This window comes from Phytophthora ramorum (assembly GCF_020800215.1).
Source record: "Phytophthora ramorum isolate Pr-102 chromosome Unknown Phyram_PR-102_s0014, whole genome shotgun sequence".
NCBI lineage: Eukaryota > Oomycota > Peronosporomycetes > Peronosporales > Peronosporaceae > Phytophthora > Phytophthora ramorum.
In genome coordinates, this window is record NW_027150660.1 from 1,532,995 (window position 1) to 1,549,463 (window position 16,469).

The 16,469-nt window shown below is 55.9% G+C and overlaps 6 protein-coding genes across 6 annotated transcripts; 5 read left to right on the plus strand and 1 right to left on the minus strand.

Annotated features, from left to right (window-relative positions):
• Positions 1-112: 112 nt before the first annotated feature.
• On the plus strand, positions 113-4,642 carry KRP23_12339 (Sterol 3-beta-glucosyltransferase UGT80A2; the record flags this gene model as incomplete). The annotated part of the gene is made up of 1 exon (XM_067882946.1): positions 113-4,642. One exon carries the CDS (start codon positions 113-115, stop codon positions 4,640-4,642), a length of 4,530 nt encoding a protein of 1,509 aa, XP_067739950.1.
• A 288-nt stretch (positions 4,643-4,930) lies between these two features.
• On the plus strand, positions 4,931-6,562 carry KRP23_12340 (putative endoplasmic reticulum-Golgi intermediate compartment protein 3; the record flags this gene model as incomplete). Its single annotated transcript, XM_067882948.1, has 8 exons — positions 4,931-5,352; positions 5,410-5,452; positions 5,515-5,679; positions 5,751-5,891; positions 5,965-6,045; positions 6,112-6,223; positions 6,305-6,417; positions 6,494-6,562. 8 exons carry the CDS (start codon positions 4,931-4,933, stop codon positions 6,560-6,562), a joined length of 1,146 nt encoding a protein of 381 aa, XP_067739951.1.
• Positions 6,563-7,017: 455 nt separating this feature from the next.
• KRP23_12341 (putative phosphatidylinositol 4-phosphate 5-kinase MSS4) lies at positions 7,018-10,093 on the plus strand (the record flags this gene model as incomplete). Its single annotated transcript, XM_067882949.1, has 5 exons — positions 7,018-7,025; positions 7,092-7,500; positions 7,554-7,691; positions 7,850-8,205; positions 8,281-10,093. 5 exons carry the CDS (start codon positions 7,018-7,020, stop codon positions 10,091-10,093), a joined length of 2,724 nt encoding a protein of 907 aa, XP_067739952.1.
• A 968-nt stretch (positions 10,094-11,061) lies between these two features.
• KRP23_12342 (uncharacterized protein) lies at positions 11,062-12,111 on the plus strand (the record flags this gene model as incomplete). The annotated part of the gene is made up of 1 exon (XM_067882950.1): positions 11,062-12,111. The coding sequence occupies one exon, from the start codon at positions 11,062-11,064 to the stop codon at positions 12,109-12,111; it is 1,050 nt and encodes a 349-aa protein (XP_067739953.1).
• Positions 12,112-12,438: 327 nt separating this feature from the next.
• On the plus strand, positions 12,439-14,823 carry KRP23_12343 (uncharacterized protein; the record flags this gene model as incomplete). Its single annotated transcript, XM_067882951.1, has 1 exon — positions 12,439-14,823. The coding sequence occupies one exon, from the start codon at positions 12,439-12,441 to the stop codon at positions 14,821-14,823; it is 2,385 nt and encodes a 794-aa protein (XP_067739954.1).
• A 16-nt stretch (positions 14,824-14,839) lies between these two features.
• On the minus strand, positions 14,840-15,542 carry KRP23_12344 (STI1-like protein; the record flags this gene model as incomplete). The annotated part of the gene is made up of 3 exons (XM_067882952.1): positions 14,840-14,896; positions 14,963-15,035; positions 15,103-15,542. The coding sequence occupies 3 exons, from the start codon at positions 15,540-15,542 to the stop codon at positions 14,840-14,842; spliced, it is 570 nt and encodes a 189-aa protein (XP_067739955.1).
• Between the last annotated feature and the right edge of the window lie 927 nt (positions 15,543-16,469).

Consider the following 16,469-nt stretch of genomic DNA (forward strand, 5'->3'; position numbering starts at 1 on the left):
CTGACAATCCGCTGCAGTGCGACGATTACGCTGCTAACTTTAGTGATAGGTGGCGAAGCTCGATTTATCCGTCCCTCACTCGACAAGAGCAGCTCCAGCAGCAACACCACTAATGTACGGCACCGCCCAGGTTGGTACCAGCGACAACATACCGACCAATGCGCGGACATTTGCAAGCGGCAAGTTCCGCAAGATCCACCGCGCCATCCTCGCGCTTCAAAGACCCGATGGCCATATCCAGCTGACGTTCCCATCGGAAGAGGCCATCAATCTGCAGACACCTCAACCATCCAGTGAGCCTCAAAGTCCACGTCAGTCGTCCTACTCCCCGAGGCAGGGAGAGGAGACGACCGACAAGAAATCAAGGACCAAAGCCGATTATCTCGTCTCCATTCCGCCGTTGATGTGCATCTGCATCCTCATAGTGGGCACACGCGGTGACGTTCAACCGTTTCTGGCCATTGCCCAAAGACTGCAGCAGGACGGTCACCGCGTGCGCTTAGCCACCCACGCAGTGTACCGAGACTTCGTTATGAGTCACGGGGTTGAGTTCTACCCGCTCGGGGGTGACCCGAAAGAGCTGGCTGCTTACATGGTCAAGACGGGTGGCCACCTCATCCCTACCAAGATCGAGACGCTCACCAAGGACGTGCCGCGCAACAGGGAGATGATCAACGAAATTGTGCTCTCCACGTGGCCAGCTGTATCCGATGCAGATCCGGACGGCGGAGGTGCCGGTGTGCCAGGCCCACCGTTTCGAGCACAAGCCATCATTGCCAACCCGGTGTCGTACGGACATATTCACGTTGCAGAACGACTCGGCGTGCCACTTCACATCATGTTCCCGCAGCCTTGGGTGCCTACGATGGCATTTCCTCATCCACTGTCCAATCTAGCATACACGGGGAAGTGGCAGAAGAGAAACTACCTGTCGTACAAATTGGTTGACTTGATCATGTGGCACGGCACCGAGGGGATCATCAACGAGTTTCGCACTGAGGTGCTGAAGCTGCGCCCGATCCGCAACGGTGACCTCGGTTCGGAGCTATTACTCGATCTGAATATCCCCCACGCTTTCATGTGGAGTCCCGAGCTTGTGCCCAAGCCGGCAGACTGGGGACACCTGTACGATGTCATCGGCACTGTTTCCTTGAAAGAAGCTGCATCGGTCTACTCACCATCTCCAGAGCTCGAAGCTTTCCTCGGGGACGACGGGGGTCCCATATTCGTTGGATTCGGTTCGATGGTCATAGCAAACCCTCTGGCGACCACAAAGATGATCATTGACGCTGCCAAGCTGGCCAACGTGCGGGTGCTGATCCAGTCAAGCTGGAGCGACATGGCTGGTGATCTCGAAATCCCTGATAACATTTTCTTCCTCGGCAATTGTCCACACGACTGGCTCATGCCCCGAGTTTCTGCTGTTATTCACCACGGTGGTGCCGGCACCACTGCAGCGGGGCTCCTGGCTGGGAAACCAACATTCATCGTGCCGTTCTTTGGGGACCAACCCTTCTGGGGCCAGGCTGTTGTGAGTGCTCGGGTGGGTGTAGCACCTTGCCCTATCGCACAACTTACAACGGAAGTACTACGCAAAGCTTTTGAGGATCTCGCACACCCCGAACTGCGCAAGCGAGCTGAAGCGCTAAGGGACCTCATGCTGCAAGAAGACGGCGCCGAAGAAGCCGTTCGGAGTTTTTATCGGCATTTACCAACGCAAGATATGTGGTGCGACTTGGACCATCAGCGCATTGCGCTGCAGTGGAGCGTGCATGACAGGATCAAACTCTGTGATCGCTGCGCATTTGTGGTGAAGGAGCGTCCCGGTAATCATCTCAAAAAACTTGTGCGCTACAACTCCGTCGACTACTCTGCGCGAGGTCCGAGCTCGCTGCTGACAGGAGTTGGTACCGGCGTAATTGTCTTCGCGCACGAGTTGACTGGTGCTTTCACGGGTTTCTTGCTGCAGCCTGCGAAAGGTTTCATCAAAGGTGGCATTATCGGAGGAGTCAAGGGAACGGTGGCTGGCGCGTACTATTTGCTAGTGCGACCAGTGCATGGCGCCCTGCTTCTTGCAGACCACGCTGCTACAGGTCACAAGAACGCAAACCGAGAAGAAGGCCACCGAAAGCTCAACAGCGTATTTGACCGACATCTGATGGCAGCTCTAGGAGAAGAAGATGGTCTGGTTGATACCTTTTGTTTGGCTGTAGGTCCGAACGCTGTTGACACCGTGATTTTTCCGCGAAGGGAGGACCGCAAGACAGTGCTGAGGCGGTTGGGGCATTTTTCGCAGCACAGCTATCGCTCGCGATACGCGGCCTTGCTGAATGCTCACAAGCTCAATAAACTTGCTGCTCAAAGCAATGGAATCCTGGTTTTGGTCCGTGGCGAACCCCAAATTCAACACGATCAGGTGGATTCTACATTAGCACATTCACACTCCAGTAATGATATCGCGCTCCTGGATGCAGATGCTACCAGTATGGACACCGACGTTGAATGTATTAGCGCGGACGCAGCCAAAGACTCTGCTATCGCTTTGCACTCAACCCGGCTTACGTCAACTGGGACTGTGGAAATCTCGCTGGGCATCCCTTGCCAGTCTGCCAATGCAGTGGATGACTCAACTATTGCTGAATGGCAAGCGTACTCATCTTGTCAGCACAAAATACCCGGAGAGACACAAGAGTCTGCATTACCAGTACCAGTGCCACTCATGAATATTTGTCTCGGAGCCCTCGGTACATGGGACAATGGAGTGAAGCAGTTCGTCGCTATCGGTGTTAAGCTCAAGGAGCAAGGACATCGCGTGCGAGTTGCAGCCAACGAACGTTTTCGCACCGAGATTATGGCCCGCGGCCTTGAGTTCTATCCGCTTGCGGGGGCTCCCGAGAGTATCCAAGATTTTGCGACGCTCGTGTACGATAGTCAAAATGCTGCGAGAAAGGCAGCACCAGGTCGTCTGGGCACAGGGGCCATTCAAGCGTTCAAGGAGCTCATTTACTCACTTTGGCCAGCTGTGTACGGCTCGGATCCTCACGGCGGCGGCACAAACATTCCAGGAAGACACTTTCGCGCAAATTCGCTTCTGTGGCATCCACTCCTGCTCGGGCACGTTCATGTGGCTGAACGACTCGGCATTCCACTCCAATGTGCCAGTCTGGAACCTCTGTCCCCGACCTCCTTTTTCCCTCATCCTCTTAGCTCGGTTGCAGGCTTTGAGCCGGCAGTCAAGACGGTGTGCCAAAGTAACTTGCTGACGTATGGCATCGTGGACACCACACTTTGGCATGGTGGCGTAGCGCAAGTGCTGGCCCAGTTTCGCTCTTATATCGGGCTCAGCAAGCGTTGCGATCAACCCGACCCGCTTGTCCGGTGGGAGGTTCCGCACATTTACCTTTGGAATTCTGCACTGCTACCGAAACCACTTGACTGGGGGACCGAGTTGTCGATGGTTGGCCACGTGACGCTGGATACTGGTGCCGGTCTCAGCCGAAGAAAGCGCAAAAAGCGAGAGGAAGAGTACAAGCGCTTCAGATGGCCAGCCACACTCACCGAGTTTGCATTTCAGTCGGCAACTTCACCTGTCATCTACTTCGGTGTGTCCACGCGGACCATGACACCAAATGATCTTGACGAATTGGTGCGAAAGGTTGATGCTGCTGCTTCAAAGGACCACCAGGTCCACATTATCTTCCAAACCCGCGAGGCTGGTGACGAACAGCGTGCGTTGTATCAGTCTGCTAATGTGCTTCAGATTGCCAGCGACCTGCCGTATGCACGTCTCGTTCAAGAGCAAGCGGTGGCTGCAACGATTCACTGGGGGGAGCCTGACATCGTCGCTGTTGGTCTATCCGCCGGCAAACCCGTCGCTATCTGTGGCACCCATGCATCGCAACATTTCATGGCTTGCGTGTGTGAACAAGCCCAAGTGGGTCTGCCGTTCATCGACTGGAAGACGTGCACAGTAGAGTCCTTGGTCTTAACCTTCAAGGATCTACTTAAGCCAGAAGTCCGCGAGAAAGCGCAGACATTAGCAGCCACATTCGACCCACAGCAAGCTATCGCCACTGCTGTGAAGACATTCTACGCCAATCTGCCATTGGACGCGATGCGCTGCGACGTCGATCCTAGCAAACTTGCACGCGTGTTTGATCCACGCCACGACCTCAAGTTGTCACTTCATGCCTACGTAGCCGTTCAGCCTCGTCGCGATGAGAGCAAGGGTTTCGTGCCGTACAAGCCTCTTCGATTCGGAGGAAATCACTCTCCGACATTCTCCATCCGGGGTGCTCACGAAAACGCGTTTGCTACGATTAAACCCGCGCACCAAGGTGACGCTGTCTGTCTAACTCAGGAGGTACTCAACAGCGTCGAGAGTGAACGAAGCAGAATGTTGAGTAGCTCCTTGGGGGAATCGACACCATCAAGCCTCGTGCCCACCCAGACACAAATTGCGATGTTCTGGTCGTCTGCAGAAGAGGAAGCTGCTATACGCACAGCTACAAACACTGCCTACGAACGACTCGTCAAAAAGCCACAGCGCATTGGCAAACGCGACGCAGTGCTGCGCTTTTTCGGCGTAGAGAACGAATCAAGGCATCGAGAAGAAGTGAAGCGGTATGCGTCAGTGGAGTAGAAATTAGTGCGTTCGAGACCGCAGTTGGGAGATCAACACAGACGAGTTCCGGCATGCACACGCAACAGCAAAAAATGCACAATACGTGAACACATTGTGTTGAAGTATTCAGGCAAGTCGGAGCGGCATAGTCAGCAGCTAGAATGCTTATGTGAACAATTATTATTGTGAAAACCGATCTAAAGTGGTACAGTGTACCACCTCCATTATTCGCACTTACCTCGACCTCGACGGTATCTCTCGTCCGGCTTCGTGGCAACCTTTCAGACCTAATCCACCGCTTCAATCATGGCGGCGTCGTGGGAGACCAAGCTCAAGGGGCTGGACGCGTACCCGAAGACGATCGAGGAGTTCAAGGTGCGCACGCTGCAGGGCGGCGTGTTCTCTCTGCTGGCCTTGGCCTGCATCTCGCTGCTGCTGGCGTCAGAGCTGGGCTACTACTTGGCGACGGACACCGTGGACAAGATGACGGTGGACGGCGGCCGCAACTCGATGGTTTCCATCAACTTCGACGTCGAGTTCCCGCGTATGCCTTGCTCGTCTGTGGCGCTCGAGTCCGCAGACATGGCAGGTAACGCGCAGCACGACATCGAGCACGACCTGGAGAAGATTCCGCTGGACGCACGTGGCCAGGCGCTGACCGAAGGCATGCGCGACGTGATGGGCGGAGCGCTCACGAACAACACGCAGCTGCATGGCGAGACGGACAGGTGAGTGGACAATGGGGGACGGCAGGGAGACGTTTCTGACGTTATTGTATGGTGTAGACCTGACTGCGGCAGTTGTTACGCTGCTGGAGAGCCTGGAGAGGTACTGGAGATAGCTACATGGTGACAGGAGGGTGGAGCTGATGCGATGTTATTATTTTACAGTGCTGCAACACGTGTGACGAAGTGAAGGCGGCGTACAGTCGCAAGAGCTGGATGATGCCCAGTCTCCACACAATCTCTCAGTGCCAAGAGGTGGAGATTGAGAAGGTGCTTCGTGGAGAAGTGAATGAAGGATGCAGGATCAAGGGATCGCTCATTGTGTCCAAGGTGGGAGCTTTGGTTACGTGATAGGATACCGTGGAGTGCTGACGTATTTGAGCTCTTTTCCTGGTCTTCAGGTTGCTGGCAGATTGTACTTCGCTCCGTCCAAGTTCTTCCGCTCGGGCTACTTGTCGGCGCAGGATCTGGTGGACGCCACGTTTAAGGTCTTTGACACGTCGCACACCATTCGCTCGCTGTCCTTCGGCGAGTTGTACCCGGTAAGATTTATTAATTCAGTCAAAAACTGAATTGAGACGCGTGCTTACCTACGACGGATGATCTCGCGAGCAGGACATGAAAAATCCGCTGGACAACCGCAGAAAGGAACTCCCGGATGATTCCACGCGTGGCTCGTTCCAGTACTTCCTTAAGGTGATCTCTGAAGAAGCGCCTACCGCAGTTGACGTGTAGTAACTTTATATCCCACCTGTCTGTTAGGTTGTGCCGACGGAGTACACGTTCCTGTCTGCTAGCCGCATCATTACGAACCAGTTTTCCGCCACGGAGCACTTCCGTCAGCTCACCCCCGTGAGCGACAAGGGCCTGCCGAGTACGTTTCCCGAGCTGTTCGCCCCGTTTATTGTTGCTGTGCTGTTGAAGCTAACCATATGACGGTGATTTCTATCGGCAGTGGTCTCGTTCAGCTACACGTTTTCGCCCATCATGTTCCGCATCGAGCAGTATCGCGTGGGCTTCCTCCAGTTCCTCACAAGCGTCTGTGCTATTGTCGGTGGCGTTTTTACGGTGCGTAGCTGTGCTCCTTTGTCGACTGGCCTCTCTGTGCGACGTACTTATTCGTGCTACACGCCTTTTGCTGTAGATCCTTGGTATCATGGACTCGCTTGCGTTCGGGCTGCTGAACAAGACGAGCAGCACCACGCTGCTGTGAGAGGATGCGACTCCTACTAATGCAAGTTGTCAATGTGCACGTACTGTACACACGAGCTTTTCTTACTTCATTATTTATGGATGGCCCTTGGAAGTGAGGCGTTGGTGCAAATTGGTCTTCGATGCATGAATCATCGCTTGCACCGGAGCTCTGGAATCGTGATCTTATTATGCGGACTCATGGGCTGGACGATGGGTATTGTGCGGCTCATGCTGGAAGCCTCCGACGAATTAATTCGTCGACGTGCTCACGACGCGAGAACTGCTATTCACGTTATGCGCTCACTACCAGGAAACCTTTACGACCTGGATATAAGTACCCCTCATCGGCTGCTTGAAGGTGACATGAGCAAGGACAGCAACGAAAGAGCAACAGGTACACCAAAAACAGGACGCCACGTACTCGGTTTGACCCGCCTTTTTGGGGATGGAGGCTCGTTTCGATCCTGATCTTTGATGGAGAGGTACAGCACGAGAACTTTATGCCTATTGAGTTCTGCCTAACTCGAGTGCGTTGGGTGTTGTTTTAGGAGCAGGGGCGGCAGCCCAGACGAGTTCACTGTATCGATACCAAGCGACCTGTTGCTTACCGAGCCTCGCCCACAGGAGTCGTCGATCGAATCATCAGTCGTGGCAACAGATTGCGAAGATGAGAAGCCACCAGACCCAGTCGTATCAAGAGTTGAGGACCCGCGGTACGCCTGTGTGATTGCCATCGGATCCGCCGACATCTTCGGAAGCACCGTGGGATCGAAATCTCCTGGTTCTGGTCTGAAAAAGCGCGGGTCGACGGGGTCTCCTTGTCCGGAGGATGCAGTTGAGGAAGTTGTCTGTCAATGCGTAGCGGTCGACTTCCTCCCAACACCAGCAAAGCTCAGTCGAACCCCAGTGATCGTCAAGAAGCTCAATTTTACCGCTACCAACGTCTCCACCTCTCAGGTGCGACCAGATCCGTATTGCTTCGGTAATCGTGCATCTAACTGTTGTTGTAGGAAATCTTCTCCACGGGTGGGGAGTGCGTCATTTGCCTGGAGCGTCCTCTAGCGACCATCCAACTGCCGTGTCGATTCTTTTGCGTGTGCTACGAGTGTCTGGAGGAGATCGACCAGTGCCCCCATTTGCCGAGCCAAGTTCGCCCCCTACGCCTGCTACCAGCAACCCGCCAGCAGCACCTCGGCCCATACCCAGCTCCTGTCACATTTTGTTCTAAAAATAGCAATTCTGAACCCCCTTCAAACTCGTTCTCATTCCGACAATGGGGGCGTACGAGGCGCTGGCGCTGGCCCAGAGCGCGCAGCTCTACCTGCTCGTTGGACTGCTGGGCGTCGTGGTGTACCTGCTGCTGGTGCTGTCCTACTTCCTTGTGCCTAATATCAAGGCGCAGCACCCGGCCGCCGACCTCGTGGTGTGGCACGCCGGCTGCGGCTTCATGACGTCCGCGGGCTTCGTCTTCGCCTTCGCGCTGCAGCGTCAGGACGTGGACACGGCGCTCGTCCAATGGCAGTGCTCGCTGCTCGCGCCCTACAACCAGTTCTTCTTCCTGGCGGGTGCCTGCTGGTACCTCATGCTCACGCTGGACCTGCTCGTGGCGCTCGTGAACCCTTGGATGGGCTACAGCTGCAAGTCCTGGGCCTACCACACCATGTAAAGCGCGTCTAATGAACCCGCTGAGAGTTGAGTCGCTCCATAGGACTGACTGTTGCTCTGTTGCTGCTGCAGAGTCTGGAGTGTGAGCGCCGTCTCGGCGCTGCTGCTGCACCAGCTCAAGCTCTTCGGCCTCTCGCCGCTCAATGTCTGTTGGGTCAAGCGCACACGCGACCCGATGCAGGTCAACACGGCCAATTGGGTCTTCCTCTTCGCCGTTGTAGCCGCCATCTGCGTGCTCTCGTTCGCGGTGCTGCTGTTCGCGAGCTTCCGCTTCGTGCGCCGCCAACTGGACGTGACGTATCGCGCCAAGCGCCGCAATTTGATGCAGTACTACCGCTACCTGCTGATTTTTGCGGGACACTGGGCGGCGTGTGGCGCCTTGTACTACGCAGCGTATCGCCAGCATTTTGACGGCAAAATGGCAAAGCACTTTGAGCTCGCGTTCGCGCTGGTGTTTGGATCGTACCCAGTGTTGCTGCTCATCGTCTGGGTGCTGAACACGGAGCTGTACCAGAATTTCTCCAGCGAAAACAATCTGTCCAAGTCGGAGCGAGGAGCTGGGGACGCGACGAGCACGGAACACTTCAGCGCCGCCCTCCGCAAGGACTTGATGCGATACACGACGGCAGGAATTCGATGCAGCATCAGCGAGTCTCCTGCTGACAGCCTGCGCTCTCCGCTGCTGAGTCTGACTCGAGATCGCTTTGGGTCGTTGGACCGCTCTGCTGCGCTGTCATTTCTGCAGATGGAAGAGGGTGGTTCCGCAGGCTTGTACCACGAGAAGAAGCGGTTGGCAACCACGGTGTATAACGGGGAGTATCGCTATTACGAGAAGCTTGGCTTCACGGACTACGCGCCGAAAGTGTTTCAGAACATCCGCGAAATCTGCGGGATCGACAACGAAATGTACGAGCAATCGTTCGCTGATACGCTCCTGGAGCGTGCATCCGAGGGCAAGTCCGGGATGCTTTTCTACTTTACGAGCGACCGCAAGTATCTGGTGAAGACGATGACGAAGAAGGAGCATTCATTCCTGCTTGAGGTGCTGCCGCTGTTCCACCAGTACATCCTGAAGCAGCCAAATTCGCTCTTGTGCCGCTTTCTTGGCTGCCACTCGATGCAGCTGCCCGTGGGGTGGAACAAGATGTTTTTCGTCGTGATGGAGAACATTTTCCCGGATGGTCCGGTCGATGAGCGATACGACCTCAAGGGCATCTTCCACCAGTCCAACTTCCGGTACCAAGAAGGGGTCCCAACGCCCGTGTCGAGTGACTGGAGTCGGAGTGGAAGGGAGGAAGAGGGCGTCCTGCGTATACATGACGACGACGAAGCAGCATCGAGCGATAGCCAAAGTGTGGACAGCGAATTGGGACACGTGACGGAAAAGCAACCGCTGCTGCGTCGTGGGAGCTCGCGTCCGTCGCTCAGATACGACAACGACTTTGTCACACAACGAGCCTCACTGCGAGTAAACCCCACGACTCGCGCGAATCTACTTGCGCAGGTGACAAGTGACTGCGGGTTTCTCCAGGAGTTGGGGATTATGGACTACAGCTGTCTGCTCGGCATCCGCCATTACAACCATCGCATTGAACCCGAGGTTATGGATAATCTCGCGCACAATGCCGTCGTGGCAGCCGATCAGTCCACGGTGTACTACCTCGGCTTTGTGGATATCCTGCAGCACTACAACATCGGGTGGAAAATGCAGCACTGTTTGCTGGCTGCGGTGGTCGACAAGCGGCAGATCACGGCCCTCCCTCCTGCTGAGTACGCGCTGCGCTTTTTGAACTTCATCCACGAGTATCTGCTACGAGACCCAGAGGGGTCACACGTTCGCTCGTATGGGAGCATCGGGTACTCGCCCTCCAGCTTCGTTCGCTGATGGCAGCGGCGGCGTGCCAACTAACTATTAAAACGTGAGGCGTGTGCAGTATCTCGTCACCAGAGCTGGCGAAAGAGAACAAAGTAGATAGGTAGACACTGACGCATTTGGCTCAATCTATCAAGGCTGACCAGTCCTCGCAGTTGACAAGTGATACCAATGGGTGCGGCGGCCAGGTTTAGCATGGCATTGCCACAGCCTGGCAATCGGATGTTGACGCATGTCGCTGCCAGCCCTTCAACTTGTCCTGCGCAACGTTGAGACGAGTTGAAGACATTTGAGCGTACAAACACGCGACGTGCAGCACGTGTGTCCCTGTGTTAATGGTGTTCGTACAGTGGAGTGGATAGATTTCAGCGCGCCGCACCGAAGTGAAAGGCTCGCTCACGCGGTGGCGGCAACGACCGAAATGATGCTGGTTCGCCACGGATTTGATCGTGAACTTGTCAGGGCGGAGATGGATTTGCCGCGATCGGGAAGCGCTGGCTCGGATCCGAGTCGGACAACAGCTTTGGCTGCGATATGCCACGCCACGCTGTCTGGAGTTCAGGACGCCGGAAGGTCAAACCCGACGGCACCGCTGTGACGCTGCGCCACATGGCCGAGGGCAATTCAGTCGCGAGCGAGCGTCTCACACCGGCGATGCCTCCGTGCGAGGAATAAAGACATGGTGCGAGTCGTAGTCTGCACATGCACATGCGTGCTACGAACGGCGACCGTCGTCGCGTTGCAATTCAAACAGGTGTGCCCGACTGAGTGTGCACAGTAGTCCTCCTACTGTACCCGATCTACGGACTTCTTTCTAGTATTCAATACAACGGGATGCTCTAGTCGGGCACAGTAACCACACCGAGTCTTCCCGCACTTTTACCGAACCCGCCTGCAGACCATGCAATTGACGCTGATCGGCTCGACTCCGGCTCCGGCCGGGAGCTCCGGCAGACTCGAAAAAGACCCCGACAGCAAAGATGTTCCGCAAGTTCGCTGTCTGCACGGCCGTGCTCGTGGCCGTACTCTCCAACGAAGCGCTCGCTCTGCAGCAGGGCGGCGCCCCCCCTGCCAACGGAGGCACGCAGGATGACTCGTACACGACGACCACCAAGGCGCCGGTAGTCACCACGCAGCCGCCCGTGACGACGATCCCCGCCACCACTGTGCCTGCTACGACCGCTCCGGCTCCGGCCGTCACTACTCCTGCCCCGGAGGTGACTCCGGCTGCCACGACTGTGACTCCCTCGAGCACTCCTGCTACCACCACTCCGGCTCCGGAGGCAACCCCTGCTGCCACGACGCCGGTTCCGGAGGCGACCCCTTCGACCACTCCTGCTGCGACGACTGTGACCCCTTCGACTACTCCTGCGGCTACTACGACGACCCCGTCGACAACCCCGAGCGTGCCCACCACGGGCACTGAGTCGCCTGCCGTGACTCCGGTTGCCTCGACGCCCATCGTCCCGACGACGGGCACTAAGGCTCCTGCTGTGACCCCCGCGGCAACGACACCCACGGTGGAGGAAGGAACCTCGTCGCACACGTCCGACTGCGAGCCCAACTTCCCCTCGGAGGAGACTGAGACCCCCGTCGCCGCCACTTCGACGCCTGCTGTGACCCCCGCGGTGACGAGCACGACGTCGACGAAGGCCCCGGTCGTCACGCCCGCTGCTACCACCTCAACGGACGTGGAGAGCTCCGCTTCGACTACGGAGGACTCCGCTTCGACCACTGAGGACTCGGCTTCGACCACTGAGGACTCGGCTTCGACGGGCAGCGACAACGTGGACCAGACTGCTCAGCAGACGACCACCAAGTCGGGTGACGACAATGGCACAAGCGGCGGCGTCGGAGGACTTACCGTCCTCGCTGTGGCTGCTGTCGTGGCGGTGGCTGCCGTGGGTACCGTTGCCGCGCGCATGAAGAAGGCCCGCGACGCCGACGCCTCTCTGTCGACCCCCGGCGAGAGCGAGAACATCCACATTGAGATCAAGCGCACGCCTGCTGGCGGCAGCACGATCCTGTAAGGCGATGGCTATGCCTTTGGGTTGTGACTCTTTGTGTATGAGGTCTGTTCGTCTAGGCTCAGCCCCAGTGGATAAGGCTGGCCTTCCTTCTTGGTGGTCTCTCCTCCCAATTCGAGCGACGAGTTTTGAATGACGCATTGGATGAGGACAGCGAGGTAGACAGCATCCCAATGCATGTAGTTTTGCTCTTTATCGTTCGGTTCCAGCTGAGTTGAGTTTCACCCTCATCCCTTGTTTGCTAGTCGCACGTGAACAACTATTTTAACGGTGCAGCATCTCAATCCCAGCGGTAAAAAGAGCCAAGTAGATAGGCAACAGGCACATCCGATGCAAGACCACAGCTTCGACGTGGAGCTACAGCGCATGCTCAATGAGCTGTGCGCCGACCTTTTCGCTACCTCGGCGCTGGACGACTGCAACGCCATCCTGCAGTCGCTCGCACTGCTTGCTGAGGCGTTTCTACAGGCCCAGACACTGCTCGGTAGACTGCTCTCTCAGAACGAAGACAGTCACACTCGACCCCGGCACGCCATTGTTTCCAAGCTGTCGGCCCTGTCGACAAACTTCCTTTACCAGAATGAAACAGCTCGCAGTACGGTGGCCTTGCTGGCTGCACTAGCAAACGGCAATCTGCGGAACCAACGGCGCATTGCTCAAAGCGTTACTGGGGTTAAGCTGGACATCGACCCCACTAAATTCGGTCATGCTGGGGGCAGTATGCCTGCAGCCAGCACCGCCTTGTTCGCGCTAACAGTTCCGACCACAGTCACAAGCACGTATCGACGATGGAAAAAGCGCCAGCGAGAGCTACAAAACTGTCGACTGCCCCGTGGAGTACCTCCCGCACACGATGGCGTCCCCATGCCATGTTGCTGTGACGACTGTCTGGGAGCAGAGCAATTTCTGTCGACGTGGCAGCAGCATTTCCACGACTTGTCTCGGTGGGCGCGAGACCCCGACAAAGAACCTTCTGGGTGTAGCCCTTCTTCATCTCTGTCAACTGAAGAGTTCTTCCGTGTGTTCCTCGAAGATCATCAAGTTCTCGCATGCACTGTGGGGGAGGCTCTAGGAAACCAGGAGCCCGAGAGCTCGGATTTCAACAGAGCCCACCGGAACTCGGGTCTATTGTACTACTTCGTGTCTCCAGAAGAGCTCACTGCTCTGACGCCGAGGGCATCGGTCCAATTCAATCCTCTTTTTCACGTAAGCGCCATCGCGATAGCACCCGAAATCGACACTGGCGGCGTTAAAAGAGCACATTTCAAGGCTGCACAACAAGGCGGGGACCCTTCGTCTGAGCCATTGGAGCCGGCCGCACTTGCAGCCGAAGAAGTCATCCTTTTCACTTGCACAGCAGACGTTGCGTCCTGCACTGGACCCTCAACTGAGATTCCAGATAGTGACGCGGTCACCCCTAGTTTTCAGGACTCGAATGAGGATCTTCGTGCTGATTTCTCCAAGCTCGAAGAGCAGCATGGCCAGCTTGTGCAATGCGATTCTCTTGCGAGTGATGTTTGTAGCGATGAAAGCGAGGTTACAGCCATCACGCGACATGTGTTGCTCAGCATGATCTCGTTTTGTGAGAGAGAAGACCACATTCCACTGTCTGTGTTTCGGCACAACTTTTGTCCGCCGGTCGATACCGGAAAAGACCACGAAGAGATGACCCCACCTCGCCCAGTGGAGAGCATCGAGACCGCAGCACCAAATTTGAACACCCGGGTCGTCATGACTGCCAACTTGACTGAGCAACTTCTGCGAATTGACTGTTTTCCCACAGCAGCAGTAAACACTTTAGATGGCTTGTTCTCTGCTCGTATCCTCCAGCGAGAGCTTACGGGTCCGAGGAACACAGGTGAAATAGCAAATCTTGGCTTGCTTTGCTTGTCCGACGAGGCACTCGAGAGCCTGATTCAACGATGTCGTGTTTGCACGTGTGGCCGCTCTGACGCTCATGAAGACTTTGAGTCGGTCATTTTCTTGCAGCCAAGTGGTCCTGGCGGAGAAAAATATGGTTTTTCCCCGGATACCAACAACGAAGTTGACGAAGGCTTGACTCCGGGCAGCATTATGCAGAAACGCGCAGCTGTTCGTGTTCCGCTATCTGGGCTTTCTCCCGAAGCAAAACGAGATCTGGCAAGATTGGAAACACTCGTGTCCGAAGAGAATCACCATAAATTAACTCACGAGACTCTCACAGCCTTCATGGAGAAGCTTTCGAGAGTGGTAGCAGACTGCAACCAGCGAATCTCATCTCTCTCGATTGCGAGGGATAAAGAGCTCATTCGTGCAGCCACAGAAGTTCATCGTGCAGCTGCGATTTCCAGGTGCCGTCACTGCCGAGACCTACTCATTCAGCTCGGGAAGAAGATCGCACTTCAGGTGAGGCCGCTCGATATTTCGGCGGCAATCTCGCAAGTGAAACTGTTGCGCTTGGCAAAAATCGTTCGCACTTCCGTTCATGACGTACTTGTCCGCAGTGATACCTTTGATCCGTGGGAAACTCCAGACGCGCGTGTGGAGAAATTGCACTTGGATCATCGACTCTGGGCTAGCGGGTTCCCTGACGCTGCCTATTACCAAGATGCCAACGTGCGGCAACGCGAAAACAAGACGAAGCAGCAGAATCTCAGTCGGAAATTGTTCCTCCAGCAAAAGAAAAAGTCAAACGAAACACCTCGAGCCAAGCAAGATCAGCAGTTCACGCAGTAGATACCGATTACAACAGTCACATTTCTTTCTTCGTCCACTCGCCGAACATGTGCTGGTAGTCCTCGAGTTGTCGCTGCACAAAATCACAAGCAGTCAATAGATGGTCACACGAGTGAAGCACCTACAACGAGTCTCCTACTTTGAGCTGGTTGTTTTCCTCCAAGAGGCGAAGATAAGCCTCCGCTTGGCTGTCCGTTTGGCGCTTCAGCGCTCTAGTCACCAGTAAATTAGTGGTCAGCCCCACACACAGACTGCAACTGTAAAGCTGAAGCCACCCACTCTAGCTCTGTGTCTCTCTGCTGAGCCTCTCCAACAGCCCCTCGAAGACAGAGCTCCAGGCCTCGGGCGTAGGCGTCGGCCGCCTTCTGGTACGATGCCATTCCGTACAACGCCTTGCCCTGTCTCGAGTACGTTTTGGCCCACTCCGGGTCCAGGGCGATGGCTGCGTCTGCATCCAGTTTGGCCTGACGGAACTGGCCCAAGGCGCAATAGGCCGCCGATCGGTTGCTGTGCAGCGTCGCCGACGGCTTCCGCTCGAGACCCAGCGAGTACTCACGGATAGCAGCCTCGTACTCTTTCCGCTTGAAGAACTCGTTCCCGCGGTTCTTGTGCCACGAATCGTCTTCTAGAGACGGAGCGCTGCGACCTTGGGCGGTGGATGCAGACAGCTTGGCGCTCACGGGCGCAGCAGACGCCGGCGACCCAAACAACCACTCCATTGCTTGATGGGTTCGTCGGGTTTGTCTTACCGGTATTGAGATCAGCGACGGGGGAAATTGCAAATGGGTGGGATTTTTTTTTACAAGTGTCGAATAGATGATTTTCACCAGTAGCACCAAACCGGTAACCCTCAATACCCTCAATATAAAGTATCCCAAGTGGTCGCCGTAACGAGAATGTCGTCGATGTACGATCGTCTTCCCAGTACGGACGGCTTCAATTCCGGCTCTGGGTCCCCTGCCTCGAACATATCGATCGGCGTCGACAGATCATGACTAGCGCTGATTCGGAGATGTCCATACAGCGCATTGTCGACCAGTACACCGACGTGTACCGGTTCCTGGGGTACTCGGAGCACGAGAAAGCGTATCGATTCGAAGAACTGGAGAGCAGTCGCGTGCTGGTGAGCCGCGACGCGCAGTTCATGGAAGACGTCTTCGACAGTGGGAGACGCGACTACCATCAGAGGGAGGTGGTGGTCATTCAAGATGAAGAGACGACGGATCAAGATTCGTCGCAGTCGGATGAAGACGACAACGAAGAAGAGGAAGAAGAGGAAGCTGCGCGGGACGAAGACTTCGGGCCCGGCAAGAAGCGACACCCGCGGACGCAGTCACTGGAGGAAGCCACGGAGGTCCCAAGTGCCAAGCGGTATGCGTCGCAGAGTCGACACCAAACTCTGGACGATATGTCGGCTGCGGCTCAAGAAAGTCAAGGCTTCGAAGCTGCGTACGTCGTGGATTCAGTGGGAGAAATGCCGACCACGTTCAAGTCGGCGATGGAATCCAGCGACGCAGTCAAGTGGAAGGAGGCGTGCGACTCGGAGTGTGACTCGCTGCTCAAGAACGACACGTGGGATGTCGTACCACTGCCGAAGGGACGCAAGGCGATCGGCTGCAGATGGGTGTTTCGCGTGAAGGAGAACC